The sequence below is a fragment of the Limanda limanda genome, chromosome 20 (genome assembly GCF_963576545.1).
Source record: "Limanda limanda chromosome 20, fLimLim1.1, whole genome shotgun sequence".
In the NCBI taxonomy this organism is placed as follows: Eukaryota; Metazoa; Chordata; class Actinopteri; order Pleuronectiformes; family Pleuronectidae; genus Limanda; species Limanda limanda.
Window position 1 is genome coordinate 5,937,746 of NC_083655.1, and position 25,401 is coordinate 5,963,146.

Genomic DNA, 25,401 nt, shown 5'->3' on the forward strand with positions numbered 1-25,401 from the left:
GGTATCCAAGTCTCCTCCCAGTCACGGTGTGCCATTAGAAGGACGTCACCCAGCTCGTTGGATTTTGAAAATCCTTATCTGTGAATCGAAATACAGGAAATTACAAAGAAAGGCTCTCTTGGAGCTTAATCATCCGCCAAAGCCCAAGAGTCCCTTCATGAAACACTTTAAAATCCACTAGATTAAGATTTTTATTTGGATAAATATATTGGTAATTTGTCAAAATGAAAAAATTGCCCTTTCTCTCAATGTTAGGGAAAGCAATGGGTCTTAATGGGTTCTTTCTAAGCCCAATTTCTGTTCAGTAGTTTTTGAACAATGATGTCAAACTAAACATCCAGCCAATCAAACAAAAAAACATCCAAACAACCAACTATCAAACCAACCAATCAAACAAACAACTGACCAACCAACTATCCAACCAAACAACCAGAAAACAGGGGTAACAGCATAAACTCCTTGGCATATATTTAGGTTTCTTCAAAATAATACCCTGCAAATCAAATGACTTGTTTATAACTATATTACCTCAGCAAGTGGCAGTGGAAGGACATGATTCATTTACTTTAGACGCCTTCTCTCCTCGACCTATGTCTGGTACACTTTTGGAGCCTTGTGGTTTTAACATGGCCGCCTAATGATGACATTCAAATGAAAGGCCAAGAAAAAGGCTCATTATGTGTAATTTTGAGGGAACACTGCCCTAAAAATAAAAAAAAAAGGTGGAATCAGTGGAGATGCAAATTTAACAGGGGCCCAAAATCGCACAGGTTTGAAAAGATCTTCAACTTTCCCTCAGCATTTTACAGTCACTTGCTGCTCAGGTCTCTGTAGTTAGCTCAGTATGAAACAACAGATGAAAGACCGCCTGTGAGCAAAGTGAATTAATTTCCCCTCCTGCATCCAGACACTGGGGTGACATTAAAAGATGTAGTCTTGCTGTGCTTGTTAAAAGCTCTTTGGTCTAAGATTAAATGAGCTGTTGATGACAAGACCCCGGACCACACCACGAGGCCCAATGCCCCCCCCCCCTCGGCCTCATAAGAGGAGCTGGCGTAGACAGAAGTGGTCGGAGGGATGATGGGAAGATGACCGGCGCGGAGGAAACAAGCTTTCCCCTTTCCATCGATCGAATGAAACTTCCTGTGGAACGATCAAAGCTTTCGGGTTTAAAAATAAAACCCCATTCTTTTACAGTCATTACGCAATTGTGGGTTCTCCGGTGCGGTTGATGGGGACCACGACTCCAGGATTTGTGACTCACCCGTGCAATTGCAAAACCATCCGGCCGTGCCACCAATAGAGGGTTGTACGTCAAAAATAGAGTTAAGATATCCAAGGTGGAGCTCAACCACTGACAACTAGGTTTAGGGTTAGATTTTGGGTTTGATATCGCCTGAAGCAGTGCAGGGGCAACACATTGTTTTTAGATTATATACCCACAAACAGTGATGACCATTGGATAAATGCAGGAGCACTTTCCTCCTCACTTTCCCATGTGTCTTTATTTTTATTCCCTCTTTTCCCTCTATATAATTCCTAGTTTTTACGTTACACAATATTGGGCATCTGCTTCCCAGTCTCGCTAAAGAATCATCTGTTTCTTCTTTCAGCTTGATTAAATTGAGACAGCGCCTGCAAACCCACTGTCTCCACAACTGTGCCAGAAATAGACGCCGGTCTGCTGTCGTCGGGAAGCTGCAACACTGTTTAGTCTTTCAGTCGAGGATGCTGAGGACAGGGGAGGCTTGTGTGTTTTCTTTGGCTCGGAGATGAAGCTAAATTAAAATAAAAGGCAAGGGCGAGAACTAACCACCTGAGCGGTAGGAGGGTGTCCAACAGGCAGGTCTGTCTGTGCAGGTTGGTAAACAGCTCGCTGGGGTTCAAGGTCTCTGGATGTGTGGCTGCTCATCCAGATGTGCACTCCCAGCTTCTGTTTGCTCTATCTCAACAATTCTGTGTGATTAAAAGTAATTTTAACCCTCATCATCAGTGCCACTAAAGCACACTCACAAAACTACACCAAAAAAATAACAATTTTAAACGATGTACAGGCGGCTAAAACCGAATGGCCACATCTCCCGGCGTAACATAAACAATATTTGTCAGAGTGTAATCAAACCCAGAGGACGTTTCTCCAGCTTTTTCTAAATATTTGGAGGGGTTTTCAGATTTGAGCCGGTGAGCTGAAGCGAGACGCGACAAACTCCCTGCGACTCGCTGCCAAGATGCAACATGAGGTTCTGTACCACAAACACTTATATTTTCCAGCTGGGGGAAGTTGATACCTCTGTTAAAGCTGCACAGGCGTTTCTTTAGAGGGGATTGTGTTTGTCTTCATGGTTTCACAACGGGGAGAATGTCCTTTGTTGGGGTGAGAGTGTCTCAACTTGAGATACAGTTACAGTAAACACACGTAATAATGCGCTCACTTTAGTGTTGCATGCTGGATTACAGTAGGAATGTTTGATGCCCAAGTCAACTTGTGTGTGTGGAGTTTTCTGGCACGGCTCTACGTTCTCAAGGTTAACAGGGCCCCAGTGGAGAGAAGCAATTTATCTTGAAAAAAAAAAAAAAGTAGTGCTTCTACTCCTGCATTTAAAACCACGAGCCCGGTGATGTCATTCAGTGAAACAGTCTGGGCGTTGGCAGCAGTCACAGAGTGCCACGCAAAGTGTTCGCCAGGATGGATCGAGCCACAGGGGCCGCTCTGTTCCTCCTAATAATTCATGGGAGACGCAAATGAGACAAAGCGTTGGTTTCAAGGTCAGCTCAGCACCCGGGGAGACGCAGATACAATCTGACGGTAAATGGAAGTTGGATTTAACGTCTGGTTTCTGTTTTCCTCATCATCTCTCCCTCGTGTGTGTGTGTGTGTGTGTGTGTGTGTGTGTGTGTGTGTGTGTGTACACAGCTGTAAGTGAACAGCTATGGCATCTGCAACTTGACTGTTTCACACACACACACACACATGTATCGTCATTATTTAACTGTTCCATCATTAGCTCTTATTTGCATTAGTTTTCAATTGTGAGGTCAAATGCCTCAGATACAGACCCTGAAGTGTAGAGTTATTATTATCTGAATGTTCAGAGCTTCAGGTCGACCAGTGGTTCAGAACAGGATCGTTATTCCCCTATTTTATAACAAAATGGTTAATTTGACTAAAATTCAAATCTTGTAATTTATACATTTTCTTGAAGTAACTTTACATGCATCACAAGGTTGAACAAATGAGTTCAAGGCAATCTGAGCTGTTTTGCAGACATATCTGTACCTGCAGTTAGGATTGTTGATATGACAATTATTCATTTACAGAATTAATAAAAACAACGTGCATTCATGTGTATATTCTACATAATAGCAAGTTGTCTATTTTCTCTTTCCACTTTCTGGGGGTTTCACTACACAGTTGTGCATGGAACTTAGAAGTAAATTAAAAAATAATGACCATTAAACATATATTACTCTTCTCTGAACAGGAACCGCTTACAGAGTGGGTACTTTTTTCATTTCAAGTACATTTTTCTATTAATAAATGCAAGGCTTTACTGCAAGAGAGTACTTTTACCTTGTGGTTAATTTAGGAGGGGATCTGAATACTTCTCCCACTGCCAGTATAGAGACATATTCATGCTAAATTGCCTCATACACATCATTAAACCAGGGACAAGGGAACTACTGTAAGTTATGCGTACAATTTTAAAATAATGAATAAAGCCTTATACATTCAACGTTAGTTTTAAGATGTGATTTTGTAGTTTTACTCCACCTCTCACACTTAGGAGGCTGAAAACGTCTCTTCAGAGCAGATACTGTGGAGTGAGTGCAGTGACAGGAGCTGTTGCTCAGTGGGAGGCGGCCAGCAGGAGGGATATTTAACAGCCAACAGGTGGGCCAGTGGGGGGGAAATACAGCTGTGTTCAGCTTCACTTTTGCACAAAACATCCCAGTGTCAGGTGTGAATACTGTTATCTATCAAACATCTCACCAACACCTCCTCAAAACGTCAAAGATCGGACGGAACCTCAGCTTCCGAGCCGCGAGTTATACACATCTGTTGCAGGGTGTAGGTGTTGCCATGGTTATGTCGTAGAGAATTGGCAGGGGGGCTTGTGCAGAACATACACAGCTGCTAATTCAGTGCAACACACCCCACACCCACCTGTAGCCTGTGTAATTTAAAATGCTATTTATTCAACTTTATACTCGGTTATACTCCATCGTGAACCACAGATGCATAGTGGATTGTGTTATATATTCCTTGTTGTGCTGCCTGATTCAAATCAAATCACCTCCATGCATGGAAGAGCTGCTTTGTCTGCTGTCGTTCTCTTAAAGATGAACTGAAGCAGTGAGGGCAGTCCCTCCTTTTTACATTCTATTTACATCTACTCATTTGTTTGCAAAGCGAGGAAGAACTTTTCCGTGCAGCCTCTCTCTTAAATTCAGAGTCCATGTTTGTTTTACAGTTAATGCAAATTTGGAACCAGTGTCCTTGCAAGCAGAAATCGACATCACGCTGACCTTGGAAAGTAACACAATTGCCATATTAAACGATTTTAAAGTCTCAAAGGCTCGGCCCTCACAACTTCTGCGTTCCGTGTCTCAGATCTTTGATGAAGTCATTTTAGGCTCGATAATTAAACCTGATGTGTAGTGATCATCATGTGGAAAGCAAATTCTAGGTTTGCTTGAGGGCAGCAGATCCACACCATCCCATCCCTGCACTTTACAGGCAAGTAACGAATAAACAAAAGTGGCAAAAACTTTAAATTTAGACCAAAAGCAAATTGCTGTGTGTGTTTGCACAAGTGTGTGTGTTTGTGTGTGTGTGTGTGTGTGCACGTGTGGACTATATGAAGGGTTCAATCACTGTCAGAGCTGTGGCAAATGATGGATGGCTGACTCCTGGGAAGCCGGTATTGTGGGACTAGAACTAACAACCTACACATTTAACTAAACTACCCACACCCAAGACAGATATCACATAACGAAACTTCCACTTTGGTGAAACAGTTGTATGTAAAATACAATAATCTCATCAATTTTCATTAAAAATATATTTTTTGGGTCATAAATTCCACTTCTCACAGAAGGAAATTGAGTGTGTGACATCCATGACATCACCGCCGCTCTTTCCTGATTGGTCCAACAACCAACCAGGTCTCCATGACATATCCTAACTATAAACTCTGTTTGTATGACGTCATGTCACCGTCACAAAAATAGAGGTAGCTGATTATTATAAGCAGTAGGCCTATATAGACCAGTGAGATATACCATGGGCTGCATTTTGAGTGCCAGCAGGGAGCAGAAATCCTATTTCAAATACATTTCACATGCTTTAGCGCTCAGCTCGACACAAAGATGTTGCCTATAATACAGCATTAAAGTAAAATGTAAAATGATTGCAACAGAGTAAAAAGATTAGACAGACACATAGCTCAAATAACTTGCATAATTTATTATTATCAACATGAGGCGACATGCACCAGCTTCATCTGCACAACACTTTGTGAGTTACTTTGTTGATGTGGCGTTTTCAACAATTCGCCAAAACGCACGTAGCCCACATGCGTAAACACACAGTGCGTTTCTCTGTTGCTCCTTGTGCTGCATCTCCTCCTCCTCCTCTCACTCTCTCTCTCTCTCTCTCTCTCTCTCTCTCTTGGAGCTGTGACTCCACCAGGAGCCCAAGTGGCTGCAGTTGCAATTAAGCAACCACGCCTGTTGCGCCCTAATGTCTGTGAATTGCAGTACTTATAGGACCCCAGCCTGCAGCGGCGCACAGAGAGCAGCCTGGAGAAAACACTCATCTACGCCCCCCCACTTCCACTTTCTCCCTGTATCTCTTTAATATCGCGAGAGCCGGCGGCTACATTAGGACCCTGCAGGGTGGGTGCTGTCCGCTGCTGTGGGTCTGAGAGGCAACAGTCCAGTCGGTGAGACCCAGCCAGGCGCTCCGTGCCCGGGGAACACGCACCGACCGCAGCCATGGAGTACCTCACCTTCTGCTTTGTGTTCTCATGCTGGATGAAGTTTTCAATGTCTCTCTCCTCCACCGCCTCACCTCAGACTCCTGCAGCTATTCCAAAAGGTAAGAAAAATAAAAAACTTTCTCTCTCTCTCTCTCTCTCTCTCCCATTGTTGCACAGTCTGGTTTCACACCGGTCTCACTTTTCTGCCATTACGCACGAAGCGACATCACACTTTTACAACTTTTACGCGTTTTATAGAACATCTCCGAGCTGCTGTGCCATGAGTGGAAAGTGGAAGTGATGTTTTTTTTTTGTTTTTTGTTGGGGGGTGGGGGGTATATAATTTACATCATGTTACAGGACAGGAGGTGCAGATTTCACAGTCGACGTTCCAGCGCGTAAAATGACATGATTGTGCCACACACACAAAAGAACCGTCTGCGGTTTGTCACAATCCCATTTTTATGTCATGTTGTGTGTCTACGCTTTTCACACACACACATACACACACACAGAGAGACACACACACATGTCAGCCCGTTGGAAACAACTCCAAAACTTTCTCTCTCTCCCATTGTTGCAAGTCTGGTTTCACACCGGTCATACTTTTCTGCCTTTACGCACGAAGGGACATCACACTTTTACAACTTTTACGCGTTTTATAGAACATCTCCGAGCTGCTGTGCCAAGAGTGGAAAGTGGAAGGGATGTTTTTTTTTTGTTTTTTGTTGGGGGGTGGGGGGTATATAATTTACATCATGTTACAGGACAGGAGGTCAAGATTTTACAGTCGAGGTGCCAGCGCTTAAAATGACATGATTGTGCCACACACACAAAAGAACGGTCTGCGGTTTGTCACAATTCCATTTTTATGTCATGTTGTGTGTCTACGCTTTTCACACACACACACACACACACACACACACACACACACACACACACACACACACACACACACACACACACACACACACACACACACACACACACACACACACACACACACACACACACACACACACACACACACACACACACACACACACACACAAAGAGACACACACACATGTCAGCCCGTTGGAAACAACTCCAAAACTTTCTCTCTCTCCCATTGTTGCAAGTCTGGTTTCACACCGGTCATACTTTTCTGCCATTACGCACGAAGCGACATCACACTTTTACAGCTTTTACGCGTTTTATAGAACATCTCCGAGCTGCTGTGCCGAGAGTGGAAAGTGGAAGTGATGTTTTTATTGGGGGGAGGTGGGGGGTAATATACTTTACATCATGTTACAGTACAGGAGCTGCAGATCGCCAGCCAGCAGTCGACGTGCCAGCGCGTAAAATGACATGATGGTGCCACACACACAAAGAACCGTCTGCGGTTTGTCACAATCCCATTTTTATGTCATGTTGTGTGTCTGCGCTTTTTACACACACACAGACACACACACATGTCAGCCCGTTGGAAACAACTCCAACTCCAGTCGAGTTCTTTCTGCTTTGGGCATCCAAGAGTAAAACCAGAACTGTCAGTCACAAGACAGGATTTCCTCAACGTCAGGATGCGCAATAAACCATTAGTATTTGATGCTTATGTTAAACAAACAATTACGTGCGTAAAAACACCCAGCGCAGGAGTCGTTAACCTGTTGTAATTTAATGCTGATGGAGCAGAGCCAAGCGCACCCGGCTCTTACCGCTGATTGCTCAGACCTATAGAATAAAGTACATGTAGTGGTGCTCGCCCACGGCAGCAGCAGCAGCGATGTGTCTCGGTTTTATTGACTTGTGTGTAAAGCTTTCCCCTGTTAACATGTTGCTGTGGCTAAATTGCTCTTAATTGCCCCAGACATCATTTCAGATAAACACAGCCCTCGTCACTTTTGCATCTTGTAAACAAAAGTGTGGATGTTTGGCAATCTGCTTCTGTCCCACAGATGTATTTTGCATTTTGATCCACACAGGCTCCTGTATTGTCCTCCATGGGTGTCCTCCCCACAGCAGCCACTTTAAACTTTTACAAGGGTTAAAATGTTGGCCTGCGAGAAGCTTGCAGCTTCTTGGAAGGATCATATCACCGGGGAACTGTGAATGTTCTCTGATTTCATGTTAGGAGGCAAATACAAAACCTCACAAAATAAAAAGCATTTGGACAGAATCGGTAAATGGAAACGTTCTCCCTTTATGTGACCATGCAGACTGAATGCAGTGAATATTTAATGACCTATCAAAGTAGTTTATTTGGGTCATATTCAGTTTTGTTTGCTCTACTGCAGCTGCATTCACTGAGGATTTTATCAGGTGCCATGTTAACAGCGAAGGTTTTTAGGTTTAACATAAAAGTGTCTTTTGAATTTTTCCACCTTGCAAAAAGTTGAATGAAAACCCAGGACCAGGAGGCATTGCATGTTTCAGAGGAAGCTTAAGTGCAGAAGTTTTTTAGTTTCTTCTTCTTGAGCCATACATTTTTAACTGGGTCATATTTTCAAAACAGTGTCCACCAGTTATCAGATGTTTTTAGACCAATCCGGGTCCTGGCGTCAGGAGCACTCGTGCACAACACCCACAATATGATGTGTGAGCATCGTGGCGTATCAAACTTCATGAGTCATTTTCCATCTTTTTAATGTATTTTCCAGAGAAAACTAGAAGTAACACTAGAAGCAAACAGTTTGAAGGACTTGGTGCAATCGCTGTGAGTCGCGTCCAGCTGCTCTGAGGCCCGAGTGTGAGTCTTTAGAAAGACGTCAGCTTATCTGTCATCCACCAAGTTGTTCATAGAGTCACTCTACTGTTGGGTGGGGCGAGATGTTGGTCGTCATAGTGACAGGGTGTTACAAAGCACACACAGTGGTGGGTGAGACACCAATATGAGATCCACGGAAACCATTTACATGACATATAACACAGGTATTCAAATTCCCTTATCTACACAGCTTTGTGAATAGAGGAAGGGAGTGTGTCACTGTTGTTTCAGGATCGATATTTTCTCTCCAGCACAGATGTGAGCAGTGATATTCAGCAGTGACATGGGTGGGGGGGTCTAACAGAAATGCAGAGCTCCACCAGTTCCTCACCTTCGAGCACCTGGTCAGTGGCTGGGCACAGTGAAAAGCAGACGTGGCTGTTGGTGTGTGTCCGTTTTGGAAAGTTACAAAAAGTTGGGTGGTGTGGAGTCAGACGGTCCAGCCCTCTGAAAGGAGCCTTTCACTGGCTGCTGACTGGCTGCGTGAGCAGAGCCCACAGCGGATTTAACGTGTAGATCTTTTTGTCTGCGTCTGCCGGCTACATTTCTCTGGATTCAATTCTATCATACGTGTTGCTGATATTTTCTAATATCGATGTGCAAATAAGTTACAAAAGGACAAGAGTCAGGTTTATTCAGGAAAATGTTTCACGTGTCCGTAGTATGTTGTGATTGTCTTCAGGAAAAAAAAATGAATAGATATCTGAAAAACTCAAAAGAAGAGGTGGACCCAGGAACTTATTTTTTCTTTATTAGACATTTTCTCCAATTTCCATGCAGCTATTAATTAATGGATCTTGATGAAACAAATCAGGTATATATTTTGAGGACTGATATCTGAGTTTTTAAATTTTGTTTTAATTGGACAGTTGGGCCTAGGTAGAGGAATGTGTTCTACTCAGTGACTTTCTAGGTCTGCTGAACATCAAGATATCACAATGTGAAAACGGTAGAAGTTGAGCTAAAACAGGCTTCGGAGGTTTCACTGCTCTTTTTATTGCAGCGACATGTCACAGAGTTATTATTCACTTGGTGAAAACATTTGTATTCCTGACAGTAACTGGGGCGTGATTCTGGGTAAATGTTTACAGGAGACTGGGACAAACACCATGATGATGTGGTCTGTCCTGTGGAATTGGCGTCTTTAGATGAGACCTTTCCCAGACGTCACTGACATGTCAACAGCCGGCGTTTTATAGAGAAAGAAAAGGAAACTCCACCTTAGATTGCCCGGGACTTATATACTGGATAATAGAGCTCTCTATTGCCTGTAATTCCAGAGTAACAAACTAACAAACCCTGTTGGCAGGGAAAGGCTGTAATCACGCCTCAGAACATTGTCACTCTATCCCCACAAGGTTGATTTCGTGCCTCTGTTTCAGCCAGATGTGTTGTGTTGTCTGCTTTTTTCTTTTCTTCGCTGTGTCTGATGTGTTTTCCTCCAACCGTGGAACCGATAACTGCAGCAGGATGTGCAGCAGATTTTCCCAGGATGCAACACTTACATGCACTGAAAACAGATCACATTTCAGCAGTAGATTTGTCAGGATCATGGTCCGAACATAGAAGTTGTCTAAATAATGAATGTCTGGGAGAGGGACTTGAGCAGCTGCGGATCTTTAAAAGCTATTTTGGCCGAAATTCATATTGATACAGCTGAGAGGTCAGCGAGATCAAAATTCTTAATGTTCGTCCAACTCATAGCTTTTGTTTGAGCTGTTATCATTAGTAACTGTACATGCATTAATCACCAGAGGCTTTGGAAACCAGGGGTGGGATGTACTTTCACTTCAGTACTGTACTTTGGTAAATTGCTCATGTATTTGAACTTTGCTTGAGTAGATTTATTACTTTTACAATGCATTATGTTACATATTTACATAGTTTTTGATTATTTTTAAAGTAATAATTAGGATAGAGGAATTGGTCCAATCAGAGCGGGCAGGTAACTTTAGACTCCGCCTCCAGCAGCAGCAGCATCACTGTAGACGAAACAGATTTGAAGGAGGCTGAGACTCAGCTGTAATGATGTACTTTTACTTTTAATACTTAGAATTTAAACCTTTGCCTTTAATCAAGTAGAAAACGTAATGTTGGACTTTTACCTGAGTACATTTTGGTATTTATATTTCTACTTCCTCCACCACTTCAAACAAATTATCCAGCTGGGAGGAACATGCAGATCCCAGACGATGCTCTCCAGGGAGCCGCTCAGTGCTTAATCTTTAAAAAGCAGTTTCAATTCACTCTCCAGGTAGAAACAGGAGCTTTTTCAAGGGAAACAGCATGTGGCTGCACATGAATATACTTGATTCAGATCACCTCTGCAGAAAATATGTTCAAAACACAATAGCTCCTATCATTAGAGTGTGTACACGTTTGTGGTAAACTCTTAATTGTGTTTTTGTTAAAACAAACCAGGTGTGTTCCTGTTAACAAAGAATGCTTTAATGTGCGACACTAAAACGCAGAGTGTGGCCGACAGAGGAAACAGAACCCAACAAGAAAGGTCATGACACAAACCAGATGACATTAGAGTGTTTTTTCTACATTATAATGTTGGTTTGTTTTGTATAAAGTAATTAAACTGTTCGTAATTTAAAATGACGTGTGACGAGACTTGAGAATTGTTTCCTGGCTCAGTGTTGGTGACATGGTGCCACATCCTGAGGCTGAAGGACCTGTGGTTTAACACATGTAATTGAAAACACACCCTCTATCTGTAGATGCACTCCGCTACCCTGGTGTTGTGGAAATGGTTTGTTCTATCAATCATGGGGACTTCGACTCCGTCCCTGTGGTGGGCAGCTAGAATGATGTGTCCACCCAGCTAATCTTAGAGCTATTTGGTTTTCTAGTCCTGTGTGTATGCAACCCTTTAATCAGGTTACTAAGGAAACCTCCACAGATTTCCCTCTTGCTATGCTTACACTTGGCATCCATGCTTCTCTGAGGGTTTTCTAAACCCCTTAAAATGGAGACGTGGAAACAGGGCATGCCTTGGTTTATTTTGTAGATGGCTATGTGATGCATTTTCAGGTGTGTTAGTATGGACAGAGGTTATTCTGATTTGCAGCTAAACAATCCTCCTGATCTCCATTGATTTCTTTTTAATAAAGACGTTTAAATACTAGGCCTAAGGCTAATTATATCCACATGGAGAATTGGCCTTGTTTAGGACCATAGTATTTGTTACTGTAGCTGAAAAGGAACATATGCATGTCAGGCTCCTGTCTTTTAGATATCAGCAATGCTACTTCTATACTGACGCTGCTTGTGGTTACATTAAAAGTCTGACGTATTCTATAGCTAGAAAAAAACACAGTTACAGTACGGTGGTGTAGTAAACGTCTCTGTTATAGCTGAGGGCTGAGAAATGAAGGGATGGTGGTTACTGTATGTGAGGCGTGAACAGTTAAATAAGTTTATTGGACTAAGAAGAGATTTGTGTCTGTGTTTCTCCCTCTTATATATAAATTCAGTACAATACACTAACACATATATATACAGATGTTTTTTTATCTGGTATCAACAATCCAGCAGGCAAACCCACTTCCAGCAGAAACCAGATGTATATACGTGACATATGAGGTCTAATCCTACATGACACATCAGCAGTATCCCATCAAATCTTATTCTGTCCTATAAATCTCTATTAATGCAACGCGGCTGGAAACGTTCCCTTTTAGAGAAAGTTGTCAATGGGATGGGTTTCAGTTTGTTTCAGCAACACAAGACGTTTCAGCTACACAACCTGGCAGTTTGAGTCAGAGTCGAAATTTGGCAAAAGCTCATGGGCCCGTCCATGAAAAGTCAATGCCTGGGAGGCTGTTAAACTCAGCACATTTTAAAAATGTCTTACCACTCGCTGTGTACTGTGATCCTGACGTCTCCTTTCATTATGTAATGTGGACGGAAGAAACACAGAGGAAACCTTGAGTTAAAGGGAAATGTAAAGTTAAATTCTTCTAGCAAAAGCCTCACAGTGTGCAATCCTAAAATGAAAGTCTGGATGAGGTCGTCTCTTTTTCCGCCTGCACCGGATAGGTCAAGCTACGTTGGCCAATGACTAAACAACTTGCACTTCCCTTTGACCCCACAGTTCTCTTTCTTTCTTTCTTTCTTTCTTTCTTTGTGTGAGACTTACAGGTAAAACACTGTTTATTTTCCTGGATGACCAAAATAGAGCAGCGGCTCTGTGTTCGCTGTCCAGGAATCTCTCGTCAAAAGAGGAAAGAACCTGTTATCCTTACGTTCAAGGCCAGGACACATTCCCACGATGCCTCTTTACGTTCTGCAAGAAATGCTTACTTAGGCTCGGCAGCAGCCAGTGAGTCAGGACCTCTGCTCGTCTAAGTGTGAAAGTTTACCTAGACGGCTGATCCGCATGTGGTACACAGAGCGAGCGTCAGAGGGAAAGACCACTCGGCGTCCAAGCCCATTCTTGGAGAAGAGTAACGGCGGCACTGTACCGGGCTACATTCCTCTCCCCCCCACTGTGGGCTGTTCATACAGTACTGACAAGAGGACATGCTGTGTTTACTCTGACTACACACTCATCCTCCGAAATCACGGCTGTCTAGAAGCGTCTCCTTTTGAGTGTCTGGAAGCTTTTCCTCATTATTCCTCTAATTATGCTGTTTACGTCGAAAAACACTTCAAGAGAACTGGACATCTGGCATCTGGCATTTGTGTGTAGACTGAAAATGTGTTGTTTTGTTGTCCTCCAACTGTTTTCTCTCCGGCTGATTAATCCGAGCAGCATGAATCTCATCTCATTAACACCCCGGCGCATTCCCATTTCTCTGTTATGAGTCTGAATACAAAAACAATTCAAACTTAATACAAAAAATTTATATCAGGCCTGCATGTTGCATGAAAAAGCCTAAATGGCCTCTTGACTATTTCTTAAGTTGAACACAATTTTTGTTTTGACAGAATAAGCAAATCGTTTTCCATTTGTGATTCCATTTTATGTTTAAAAATAAGTTTCTCATATACATTATTAGTTTATATATTAAGTTGAGCATGTTATTTATAATTCATTTTATAGGTAATCTGAAAGTATCAGAAAGAAATGTTTTTTCTTGTTTTCTTGTTTCGGTTATAAGGGTTTGATTATGACATTTTTGGAATAATTGCTAAATCTTATTTTCATGGGCGACTGAAATATCGGGATATAGATATATCGATATATGTTTGAGGTTATGGGCTTAAAGTGTTTCATATGTTTGCCTATAGTTCCATGTAATACTGTATACTTTATAGTGGCAGTTAACATTTTTCCAGACCATACTGTGGTTTAGTTTTTTCATTGCTTTCTGTACCTCTCTTGCAGCATTTGGTTCACATACTGTATATTTCAATAGAGAATGAAAATCAGCTTTTAAAGACTAGAAATATAGTTGAGATTACTTTTCCTTTTCTACTTGAGACCTGAGAGAGTGTTACTCGAAGAAACCTCATCTCCTTTTATTACACCACATTGTAAAATCTATGCTCTATTAAAGTTTATTGCAGCATCTGAAAGTGCACATTTTAGAGATGGTGAATATTAGTTAAGGTTAGCTGTGTAAAGATAAAGTGTGGATGGAAGCTGGGGGGAAAATGATCTGCCAGGGGTTTTGTTTTCTGTAAGAATTGGCACCTTTACATTTACAGTGTGCGAGGTCAGTTCCCTTTCAGCCTTCATCCATTGTTAGATGTGCAATTCAGCAATCTGTCGGAAAACAGCGTGCCAAACCGATTAGGAGAGGACTTCCAGGAAGTGATGGAAAGCCCTAATCAAAAACTGGAGTGGGATCGGCTTATTGTCAACCTGCAGTTTAATGTAACACGGAGAGAGACAGAGATAAATGGCCTCAGCTCGGCAGTGAATTGACACATCATAATTATCCCCTTGGCACTTTGAGCCGAATTTGGTGACAATGTTGTGAGTAGCAGCCAAGAACTCCAGCCTCATTGTTCACACGCTCTGAATTCTGAGTGAGTCTTTCTCCTCTAGAAATTGGGTTAAGAACGAAGGAGACTTGGCCGAGTGTTAATGTAACGATTGTAAAGTAGCAAATAAAAATGTCAATCTGCAGCGGTTTGCATCCCCAGGCTGTATTTATGCTGGGAGCTGCTTGTTGGGATGCACTCATGTGGACTGCATGTGAAAGTGTGTGGATCTGTGAGGTCAAAGAGAAGTCACTGAGGGATCACGGGGGGGGGGTTCGGCTGTTTCTCTGTTATCACGAGCAAGTCTGTGTTTCTGTTTTTTATCACGAGTATGACAGTGAAGGAAAAGTTATAGTTGAGAGAATTTAAACCCAGCTCACCCTTTGCTTTAAATCACACAAATACAAACAAATCTGTTGGTGAAGTATCTTCGGGAAGAGAAAAGTGAAGTGCGTTGAGTTCATTGCACAGATTTACAAAACGTATTTCCTGGATGTAATCACAGCATTATGTAAGGCGAACATTTCAGGCCAAGAGATCACAGCAGGAAATACTCGAGGCACCAGAATACTTTCCACTGAGATTCCACTGAAACTCTCCCGATCCACGCTTGAGGGTCGCGGGTTGGCCAATCGCTGCCGACATTAGATGCCTTCTCTAAAAAGTCATAATTCACATTAAATGATGTCAGTTTAGCAAGATGGCAACGTTCGTATCCGTGTTATTTTGGCTTCACTTCTGGAAGGGGGCAAATGATGGAGATGTGTCTTCCATCTTCTTACACAGTCTGTGGTTTGAACCCAGAAAGTTTTTACTGTGAGGCGATGGTGCTGATCACTGGACCACCGTGCTGCTCTATGATCTAAACTGTGGACTGTTGTTATTAAAAGTATTCCCTATGTGACCCAGTGGGAATAGCAGCTGTATCTTCATCTTATTGTCAGAATAGTCTATTATAAAGCAAGTTTACTTCCGGTACTGTTGAACCATCTGGACACGAGCTGATTCAAAGTGATTTACAAATGAGTTGGAAATAGATTAGAAGACAATAAATACAAAAGTATCCCATTTATTATTAAGCCTCAGCGAACAATAGGGTTTCAAGCCCTGATGGAAGTGCACTGACAGCTTTAGCAGACCCTGTGTTGTCAGGAAAACTTGTTTCACAGGTGGGGGGGTGGGGGGGTGGGGGGTGCTCTGCTTTTGATTCTGGGAACGCTGAGTGAAGCTGTCCCAGGTGACCTGAGCGGGTTGGATGCTTCACAGAGCTCGAGTAAATCAGAGATGACAAGTATAGTGATTTCTAACTCCATTCTTTTACACACAGGAAGCCGGTGCAGTGATTTTGAGAACCGCTGTGTTGTGTTGTAGTGTCTTGATCTTGTCGTGGACTTTTGGTTCAGAAAGGCATCATTTGTGGGCTGATCCCATAAATGTCTTTACGTGGCTGTTGAAGTTCAGAGTCCCAAACTACACAAAGATTTCAGGATTGATTTGTTTTTTTTGATGTCACAGATTCAAGCTGAGCACTGACTTTAAATCTGTCCTCTTTCAGGCCAAAAACACTTATTTATGTTGAGCAGTAGAAAGTTGTACGACATGCTGTTGTAGGGAAGCAGGGCGCCAGTAAAACTTTCATGTAACCATTAAAACAACCTGAATGGAAAATGTATTTCGCAGATGTACGAGACACCGTCCGCTCCCAGCACTACGCTCCATCGTCTCCTGCCTTAGAGCCAAGTACAAGAACAAGGACACACCTGTGGCACAAAGCAGGCTTTCCGTTCCACCACACTGCACTAATGGGAAACTCATGCTGGTCTAATTCTGACCAGTTCTTAGCCATAATAATAGTAATAACTTGAATCTATGTAGCGCCTCTCGAGAGACACCCAAGATTCTTTAAATGTATCAATAGGGACAGAAAGAGAAAGGAAAGAAAATAAAGTAAATTACACAAAACAGGACATGTGCCATCTGAAGCTGTGAGGCTGGAGGCGGACGGGGGTGGGGGGGGAACTATTTCCAACCTGCAAAAAGAAAGTCTGTGTCACAGCAGTTGCTGGAATGGCTATTAGAGCCATGACAGGGCCACAGGCTAGACTGGGATGAGAGAATGGCTAAGTCACAATGATAGGAAAAGCTGGAAACGAGCTGCTTGTAATGTGCTTTAGTGCGGAGGAGTGAGTGGGAGGTCGATGATTTGGGTCAAAATGAAAAGGCGCTTATATATCGTTCACTTCTCCAATGTAAGATAAGACAAATACACCGTAACTTGATTTTATGTCCAACGTTTGAACGTCCTCACAGACAGTCTGTGTCTGGTATATATTCAGACACTATGTCAACATATTTGTTCTCCCTCGTGTGCCATAACTTTCCCTTTCATGGCCGTCGCAGAGGCTTTGCATGACCAGTGGGAGTGAGTTGGGTTGTACTTATAGACTGTATGTAAAGATGGACATTTCCACTTCCTCCAACTATCCAGATGTGAGGCCGAAATATCCCAAATACGAGAGGTGTTGCATCACCGACGTCTTTTTTGTAGCCATAGCCCGGCCGTAGCAATTGGGGGAATTGAGTGGCGATCAGTTGGCGATCATGACGTTTTAACCGGTTATTTTTAAATAACTAATTAAACTAACCAGAAAACGAACTAGAAAATGATCCGTTCAAAAATGTGAACCCATGTCCCATCCGCTAACATGGAGGAGACGGGGTTATTTGATCTATATTGTAGCCAGATCAAGATGCTTTGGCTTCATTTCTGGGGAGTCCTTACAAACAGTCTATATGGTTCAAACCGGTACATATCTAAAATATAATCTGTTATCGCTTTATTTGTCTCGTACATGGTGAGATTCGCTTTGGAGTCAACAAAACAAGTAATCCACACACTCCAGGCTCATAAAAACTGCTATTAAATGAACTAATAAATATGTGTTAATCTTTATTTTGCTCCAAAGGTGTAACACAAGCTCTTGAGCTGTGTTCTTGGGAAGTGCACTTTGGATTAGCACTTTTCGAGGCCTTTACTCAGCCTATGCTTCCTCTCACGCTTCCAACGCTACTCGCCAGTGAAGGATAGTAAATAATTTACAAGGGGATTTATTGGATCATACTGCTGCATATTAAATAGAAAGCAGATCGGCTCTGCAAACATGAAAAGCAAGATTAGTCTTCAAGTGGCTTTTGAAGTCGTATTAAAGCGTTGTCAACTTTTTTTTGTTGGTCTGTCAAAAATACTAACACACAACAACATTTAGCACATTTTTAAATAATCTGTTCACAGTTGGGGAGGAATTAGTGCCCCTCCCCGCCCACGTGTTATAATAGTGTTTTACGAACCAGAACTACTTCCCTCCGTGGCCCACATCAACAGATCGCCACCGCTCTGATCAAAGCTACATCCTGTGAACAGAAGAAGTGAAGACTTGCATCTCGAGCTTCACATCCAGAGTCAGTGATAATTTGTATTTGGTCTAACCCTTCCTGAAACCTCAGACTTTCAGCACTCATGACCACTGGAAATGTCCTGGAGGTTTGTGGGAGTTCCTCTAACCCAGGAAGATACAAACCATCGAGTCCAGGTTTAAAATACACGCCTCTGTTTTTGAATCCAATTAAAATTACAGTTCTGTTCCTCAGAAGCCCAAACCAAATGGTTACCAGTTTGTTGACTTAGGTCTGAGGTTTACATGGAACTCGCTTCACTGAGGTATAAATCTAAATAATCTAAAATAGGTATATATGCATGAAGCTGAATTCACAACTAAAGAGGTCACAAGCTTTCTGCTGAAACAAGATATTCCCGAATCCCTGTAATCAGCTGTGGAAATGTGCTCTCCTTTCTTTTTCAGAAAAATTGCTTGTCTTAACCGTAGCGACACAGGAAACAGATGGCTTCCTCCGCTTTATGCAGTCCGCAAACTATTTCAACTACACCGTGAAGGTAAGGATCCCTTTCTCCTCTTCCAAAATCATATCCACAAATGGGCAGATTGTCCCAGCACACAATGCTACACACACACACACACACACACACACACACACGGCAGCCAAATGTTTCCTTTTTAAAAACACAATTCACAAGATTGATTAGGCCCATTAAGGGAAACAGTGAAGTGCGGTAAGATGCAATAGGAGCTTTACGGCGAACGCTGCCGAGTTTGGCTGCAGAATTCCCCTCTGTGGTCGAAAATGCAACAGTAAAATAAAAAAAACATTGCTTTTTGTGGCGTGGGGCGCCGAGTTCACGGCCTGCTCACGTTTCCTCAGATCTCTCCTCACCAGTTAGTATTCCACCTCCTGCAGACACACACTTGCAAACCCTAACAGCTCAGGTGTTTCCTTAACGCCTCAGGTAATTTGGACCCATGAGATTATCGTTAACTCCAACCTTCATATTTTTCTCTCACCAATCACCTCAGTGTGTGTGTGAGAGTGTGTGTGTGCATGTGTGTGTGTGTGTGTGTGTGTGTTATTCATGGGCATGTTACAAGTTTGTTCTGGCAGCTTTTACAGACAGGAGTTTACAAAGTGAGTCATTCTAGCAATCAGTGGACCGGATAGCATAACGGATCCATTGTCCAGACAGGATTGTTTGACCTATTTTCTTGAATCAAGTGTAATTTTCGTGATGTCACTGGACTGGCCAAACTCACGCCCCCTTAATTCCAGAAAAGGCCTTGGAACATTCTTGCATATTGAGAAATGAGTGGAATCCTTTTTGAAAACAGATTGTTTTAATCACTGCAAAGCTTCCTTTTGGGGATTTTTGGTGTCAGACCAGTTGACGTCAGTTCTCCACAGCTTGTCCTTCATGTTTTCTGTCTCAGGTGTTGGGAATGGGAGAGATGTGGAAGGGCGGAGATGTGGGTCGTTCTATCGGTGGAGGGCAAAAAGTCAGACTACTGAAGGAGGCCATGGAGGCTCTGGCTGACCAGGAGGATCTCGTTGTCCTGTCAGTGGACAGGTACGTTGATCACCATAGATATTTTTGAAATTGGTTTTATTTATCTTTATGTGCTTTCTCCCCCTCCCTTCTTTCTTTGTCGTCAGGTAATTTATGGGTTTTCTTCATAATCTGACGTTTTTAGTAATTCAACTTTTCAATGACCATAATTTTTGCAGCCAACAAATATATATATATATATATATAAACACTAAATCTGATTTATATCATATTTCTGTGTTTCTGTGTTTTTTCATTGTCTTTCTCTGAGAGATGTTCAGCTACTAACATCACAAAATGAATCCATTACAATGCAGGATGCAAAACATCTCAAATTACAGCTCAGGTCTATGTATTTAAAGTGAAAACTCATTTTCACTACGGCAGCCTTTAATAATTGCTTTGCTTTTCCTCCACTCGTTCATGCAGAGAGATCATTACAGAGCATCAGCAAATATATGAGGAGAGTAATGCTAACGTGCAGGTGGCTGAATTATGAGTTGTCAAGGCCGATGGAAAGTTTGAGTGAGGTAATGAGAGTGATTTGGGATAATAACAGCTTGGAAGGTCACAGATCCTCAATTGAACAGGAGATGATGATACTTACACAACTTGCAAAGTTGTCACACCCCTCAAACAGGTGATTTCTATTTTTGTAGAAGTGATTGTTGTGTAATAAATATGATCTACACTTCACAAGAGATGATGAGACAATCATGTTTATTTTAAAAATCTATAAAGCAGCTCTGACACCTCAGCCCTTCTGATAACTGAAATATTTGACTGAACTTCTGAGCATGGGCTGAATCCCAGAAAAGAAGAGGAAAGGATAACATCTCTGTTAGTTTATCAGAGGAACTATTAGAGCAGTGTTTGCAGAAGGACACTCAGTGCAGCTGTAGACTCTCCTCTGGCTTCTGTCCTGCCAGCTATTGATTTAAAACACAAATTAACTCTTGAGTTGAGTCTCAATTAGATGGTTTCTACTGAGTGTTCAGTTATGCTCTGAAAACCAAAAGTCGTGTTATGTATATAGTTCTCTGATTGTGCTGAAAGCTGTTTGTCTGCACTCAGCCACAATAAAGTGTTCCTGCACAAATCTCCTGTGCTTCAGTTTGAGTCGGTCTCCTCACATTACTGATCTGATTTCTGCAGATCTCTGCTCTCGCTCTTGGTTTTTGTGAAATAACCAAACCAATAGAATGGCAGGTTTTACGTGGACCAATGAAAACGTCACAACATCCACACAAATCTAAGACCTGGGGTAGAGAATCTATTTTAATGGTGCTATTATTTTCCTTAAAGGTTTCCCTTGAATTTAATTATGTCTGTGTCGTGAATACATCCTTGGCTTTCAAGTGGTATTTACACGTAATTACACCAACACTGTTGCTAGGTAACAAACCACTGGATGGATGGCGACGTGTTTCTAGGGTGTCTGCGTGTCAGAGTTTATGAATGGGAAAAGTTCATAAACACACATGCTCAGCCATCCTGCCCCAGACCTCGACTGTCACCACACAGGGTGTGTGGGAGAGCAGCGGGTATTCGAGAGAGAGAGAGAGAGAGAAAGAGGAGGAGGTTTTGAGGGAAATCATCACAGATTCTGAAAGTGAAATGAAGAAATGATGCTCGCAAAAAAAAAGAAAGGGAAAGAAACTCCACACTCAATAAGTGAGAGAGTATCAAACAAGCCAATTTGCTCCATGGCCAGTTTGGTCATTATTGTCTGGTAATTACGTTTTTAAACTCTTGCTTAATCAAATCCATGTTCTGCTATGATTTGCTGGTCCTTTTTTTTTACTGGAGCAGTAACTGTGATTGATGAGGTAACAAGCGACAGTGGGTTGTTGTATGAACATGTGTCGGCCACATGTGGACACAGTAGAGCCGATGCTGGCTGTTCTTCTCGTGACATGTTGGACTGAGGAGGCTCGGATTGTATAAAGGAGGAGTTTTGCTTTTTCTGGAACCTTATGTAAACTGGTGTGTGTATTTATCCAGGGTCCATTGTAGGCGGACAGCGGTCCAGAGCCAGACCCCCGGTCCCATTCGGGCTCAGCATTATATTCTATAACTCATTCAGAAGATATTTAAAGTTGACAGAGCAACTTTATTTTAACTGGTGCAGCATTTCTAGCTTTTATTGCTCTGGGTTTGCGGCCCAGGAAACTTACAGACCAATCGCATAGGTTGTAAATCATCTCCCATAATGCTGTTCAGCATGTGTCCGACCCTCGAGACAGTGAGGGAGAGACACAGAGGGGACAAGAGAAGGGACGAGAGGTCAAAGCTGGAGAAATCACCAGGGAAAGGGAGGGAGTTGGATATTAGAGGAAAAACAGAGCAAATGAGGTGTTAAAAGCTGTTCGAGTGTAAAGACGTGATGTGAATGTAAGTGTGTTGAAATGTGAAACACAAGAACACAGACACCAGTGCAGAATAAACGCCAGTGTGAACCGGCTCTTTTACTACGATGACTTCACGCCATGAAGTAATTAAAGACACATGAGGATTTTCCACATCCCAGAAATATCTGCCCTTTCAGTGATTGCAAGGCTTTTTAACAAGTCACCACAGAGTCACCCCACTGCCTGCATCAACACGGAGTCTTCGTGGGTGAATGTCTGGCACAGCAGGAACCTTTTGACAGTGCAGTCCAGGAATGTCTGCAGACACAATCGCTCACTCACAAAGAATGTCCACTGTTTATATTTAGATCTTTATCTGTCTTGAACAAGTCAAAGCCTAAGGTTGTGCTTCTGAGGTAAAGGTAGTAAAACTGTCACACTGTGAAGGATGAAATCTGAAATGATAACCATATTTCGCTTCTCCCCTTCAGCTACGATCTTATCTTCGCCGGCGGACCGGAGGAGATTCTCAGGAAGTTCCAGCAGGCCAATCACAAAGTGCTGTTCGCTGCAGAGGGACTGATATGGCCCGATAAGAGACTTGCTGACAAGTACCCCTCGGTCCGCAGTGGCAAACGCTTCCTCAACTCTGGAGGTTGGTGCTAAAAAATGCTAAATATGATGGAAATGCTGGAATGTTGAACGTCTCCTCCCGGACATGTTAACACTTTGTCGTCAGAGGCCATTTGTGACCCTCAACTACTCAATGGTCAGGTTACATGTTGCTGCTACTTTATAATGTGGTAATCTGAATTGGTCTAAATTCTTAACCCCATTTTAAGCCCAAACCTTTCCGGACTCTAATATTTGTCTAATTGAGACAAGTATGGTTGCCACAGATTTTTACGATGAGGTAGATTAGTGTTAATCTTGTAAATCCGTCACCTCCCTGTGTGTGTGTGTGTGTGTGTGTGTGTTGGTTTACATCTTCTACTTACAGCTGTCAAATCTTAAAGACTTGCAGGCCGAGCAGGAATTCAGGGGGCGGGCTAAACACCAGTTACCCTTATTGTAACCAATGTAGAGTGGTGGAGAGACAGACCAGTGTTAGTTTTTGAATATGAAACCACCAGACTTTTATTATCGTGGAAGTACATTTACCTCCCAGTGGTCTGTCCTCTCCCAGTGGAAATGAGCTGAAAAAACCCATGTCAACACTAACTGCAATCGTTTTTTCACTCTTGATGCATTGTTGGAGTGATCATCCTCCTTTTCCTCCTCGATATATCTACAGCTGTTCCAAACCATAACATCAGTGTGACTTCAAGCTAACTTTCTATTGCGCAAATTCATAGCAGAAGTTATCTCTGTGGCCTCTGGATAGGACTGATGGACTCTTTACAATATTATTTACAGAGGTCCAACGTTCCCGATGAGCGAGGCTTTTGGCGAAAGTGGAAAGGAAAAACTTTTAGCAGGAAGAAACCTCAAATAAGTAAGCCTGCATTCTGGGAGTGCAGTGCTCCAGTGGGGTGATGGTTACTGTTGGGTCTCTGTGATATGATTGCGCCTGATTATTAAGGGATTATTGAGGATTTCGAATTCTGTGCTGGATTTTACAAGGAGCCGCTATATTCTGGATCAGCTGGAGTCGTTTAACTTGTTTTTCTGCATCCTTTTCGACACAGAATGTTGGGTATATCATCTGTGCACTGAGTACGTGCAGAGGATTCAACAAAGGATGGGTATATCCTCAAATGACAGGACTAGCTGCATCCTTGCCCTTTCTTCAGGACACCGAATTACTGCCTTCCCTGTGGTCGTCAGCCTGGCCTGACCTCCCATAGTGGAGCCTAGATGTCTCAGTCTGATCAGAGACTGTTTTTAGCGTTCATTGTCATTGACATGTGGATTTGTCTTGGCCCCCCGAATGTCCCGCAGTTCCTATAAAATTGTAGGTTTTCTTCGCGCTCCTATGGATTCTGCCCAAGTGACCATCGCGGAATGTTTTAAAGCATCTGGGTCACAGAGTAGAGTGAGTTTCAGATAGAATCAAGATACACTGAGTGCAAAACAGTAACTTCTTTCCCACCGGCATTGGGACAAAAAGAAATTCACTTCCCAGGGTTTTCCGTGCTCTGTTGTTTTTACAGCCATCATTTTGTGGACGAGCTGCTGACAATACCAATCCCATGTAATGTTGTGATTTGCTTTTATCCATCGACTTGTTTACAGTGTCTGAGGCTTTTTTTTTTTTTTTTTTAATGACGGGATGCAGAATGGCATAGACCAGTGACATAGCCATACCCTGCAATCTGCGTCTGTGGTCAGTGACCTTAAGCGAGAGAAGGAAGACGAGGAGACGACAGGGAAAACAGGAGGAGAGGTTGCCATGCGAATGTACATTTAGAGAGGGTGTGAGAGGCTGACTGGTTCAGAGGCTCAGCTAGTAGAGCACTGTAGGACAGTGATGTATAGATATCAGCTCTCAGACAGGCCTTCAGTACGCTATTCTCTCGACAAACTGTGGGAAGGGAAAGTCCCTGCACATTTCTTGCCTGCTTTGGATTTTTGCCAAAAATCACACTTTGTGTGAAGCATTCCAACTTCCGAGGGTGAAGTCTTTAGACTAAGGCGCCCGCAGATAGAGTATAATTGTCACCAAGCGCCTGCCAGCTATACAACCTTATTAACAACTCTCAACCTATAATTTACAGCTGCATGTGTGAATCATTCTGTTTATTACTTTCAGGTATAATCGGCAGTGCCCCATACATAAACAGATTAGTTTCACAGTGGGACCTCCATGACAACGATGACGACCAGCTCTTCTACACTAAAATATACGTGGATCCCTTACAGAGAGTAAGTAAAATGTATTAATGAAAACACTGAAGAGATCCCTGGTAAACATACTGTAGCTGTGTCCCAATTTCAGTGGCCTTCCTTACAATCTACGTGGCCACATGCACATTGAAGGTTGAATTGAAATTAGACGGTCCATTGCCTTTTTAAAAAATGTTAGTCAATGAATTATGGGATAGGTTGGGCCGGGAAGGATCCACCCATTGGATCTTTAGTCGAACACATCTGGAGGAGCCTTTGAAAACAGGACATAGTTTCGCTGCTGTGACACAATCAGTCTTCGAATGCGGCCCCTGAATTGAGACACAGCTTGTATCTTGAATAGCTTAGTAACTGTCTCTATGTTCATGTTTTCACAGCAAAGACTCAATATGACTTTGGACCACAAGTGCCAGATTTTCCAGAACCTGAACGGGGCAGTTGGTGAGATATTCCCCAAACATTTATTCTATGATTCAATTTCCTGATTTTCTGCATAATATTTGTCAAACATTCCAAATAATGTCATTTAAAACCCCAGTTTTCTTAGTAAACTAAAACCTGGATCATGATCCCCATTTC

General features: G+C 42.5%; 1 protein-coding gene across 1 annotated transcript in view; it reads left to right on the top strand.

The window, feature by feature from the left end:
• The first annotated feature begins 5,932 nt into the window (after window positions 1-5,932).
• plod2 (procollagen-lysine, 2-oxoglutarate 5-dioxygenase 2) overlaps window positions 5,933-25,401 on the top strand; it is a 32,186-nt gene continuing 12,717 nt past the window's right edge. Inside the window, exons 1-6 of the mRNA XM_061093682.1 lie at window positions 5,933-6,100; window positions 18,531-18,622; window positions 19,509-19,645; window positions 22,467-22,630; window positions 24,728-24,840; window positions 25,200-25,263. Of these exons, the coding sequence (XP_060949665.1) occupies window positions 5,998-6,100; window positions 18,531-18,622; window positions 19,509-19,645; window positions 22,467-22,630; window positions 24,728-24,840; window positions 25,200-25,263 (673 nt within the window). The 5' untranslated portion in view covers window positions 5,933-5,997. The remainder of the gene's footprint in view (window positions 6,101-18,530; window positions 18,623-19,508; window positions 19,646-22,466; window positions 22,631-24,727; window positions 24,841-25,199; window positions 25,264-25,401) is intronic.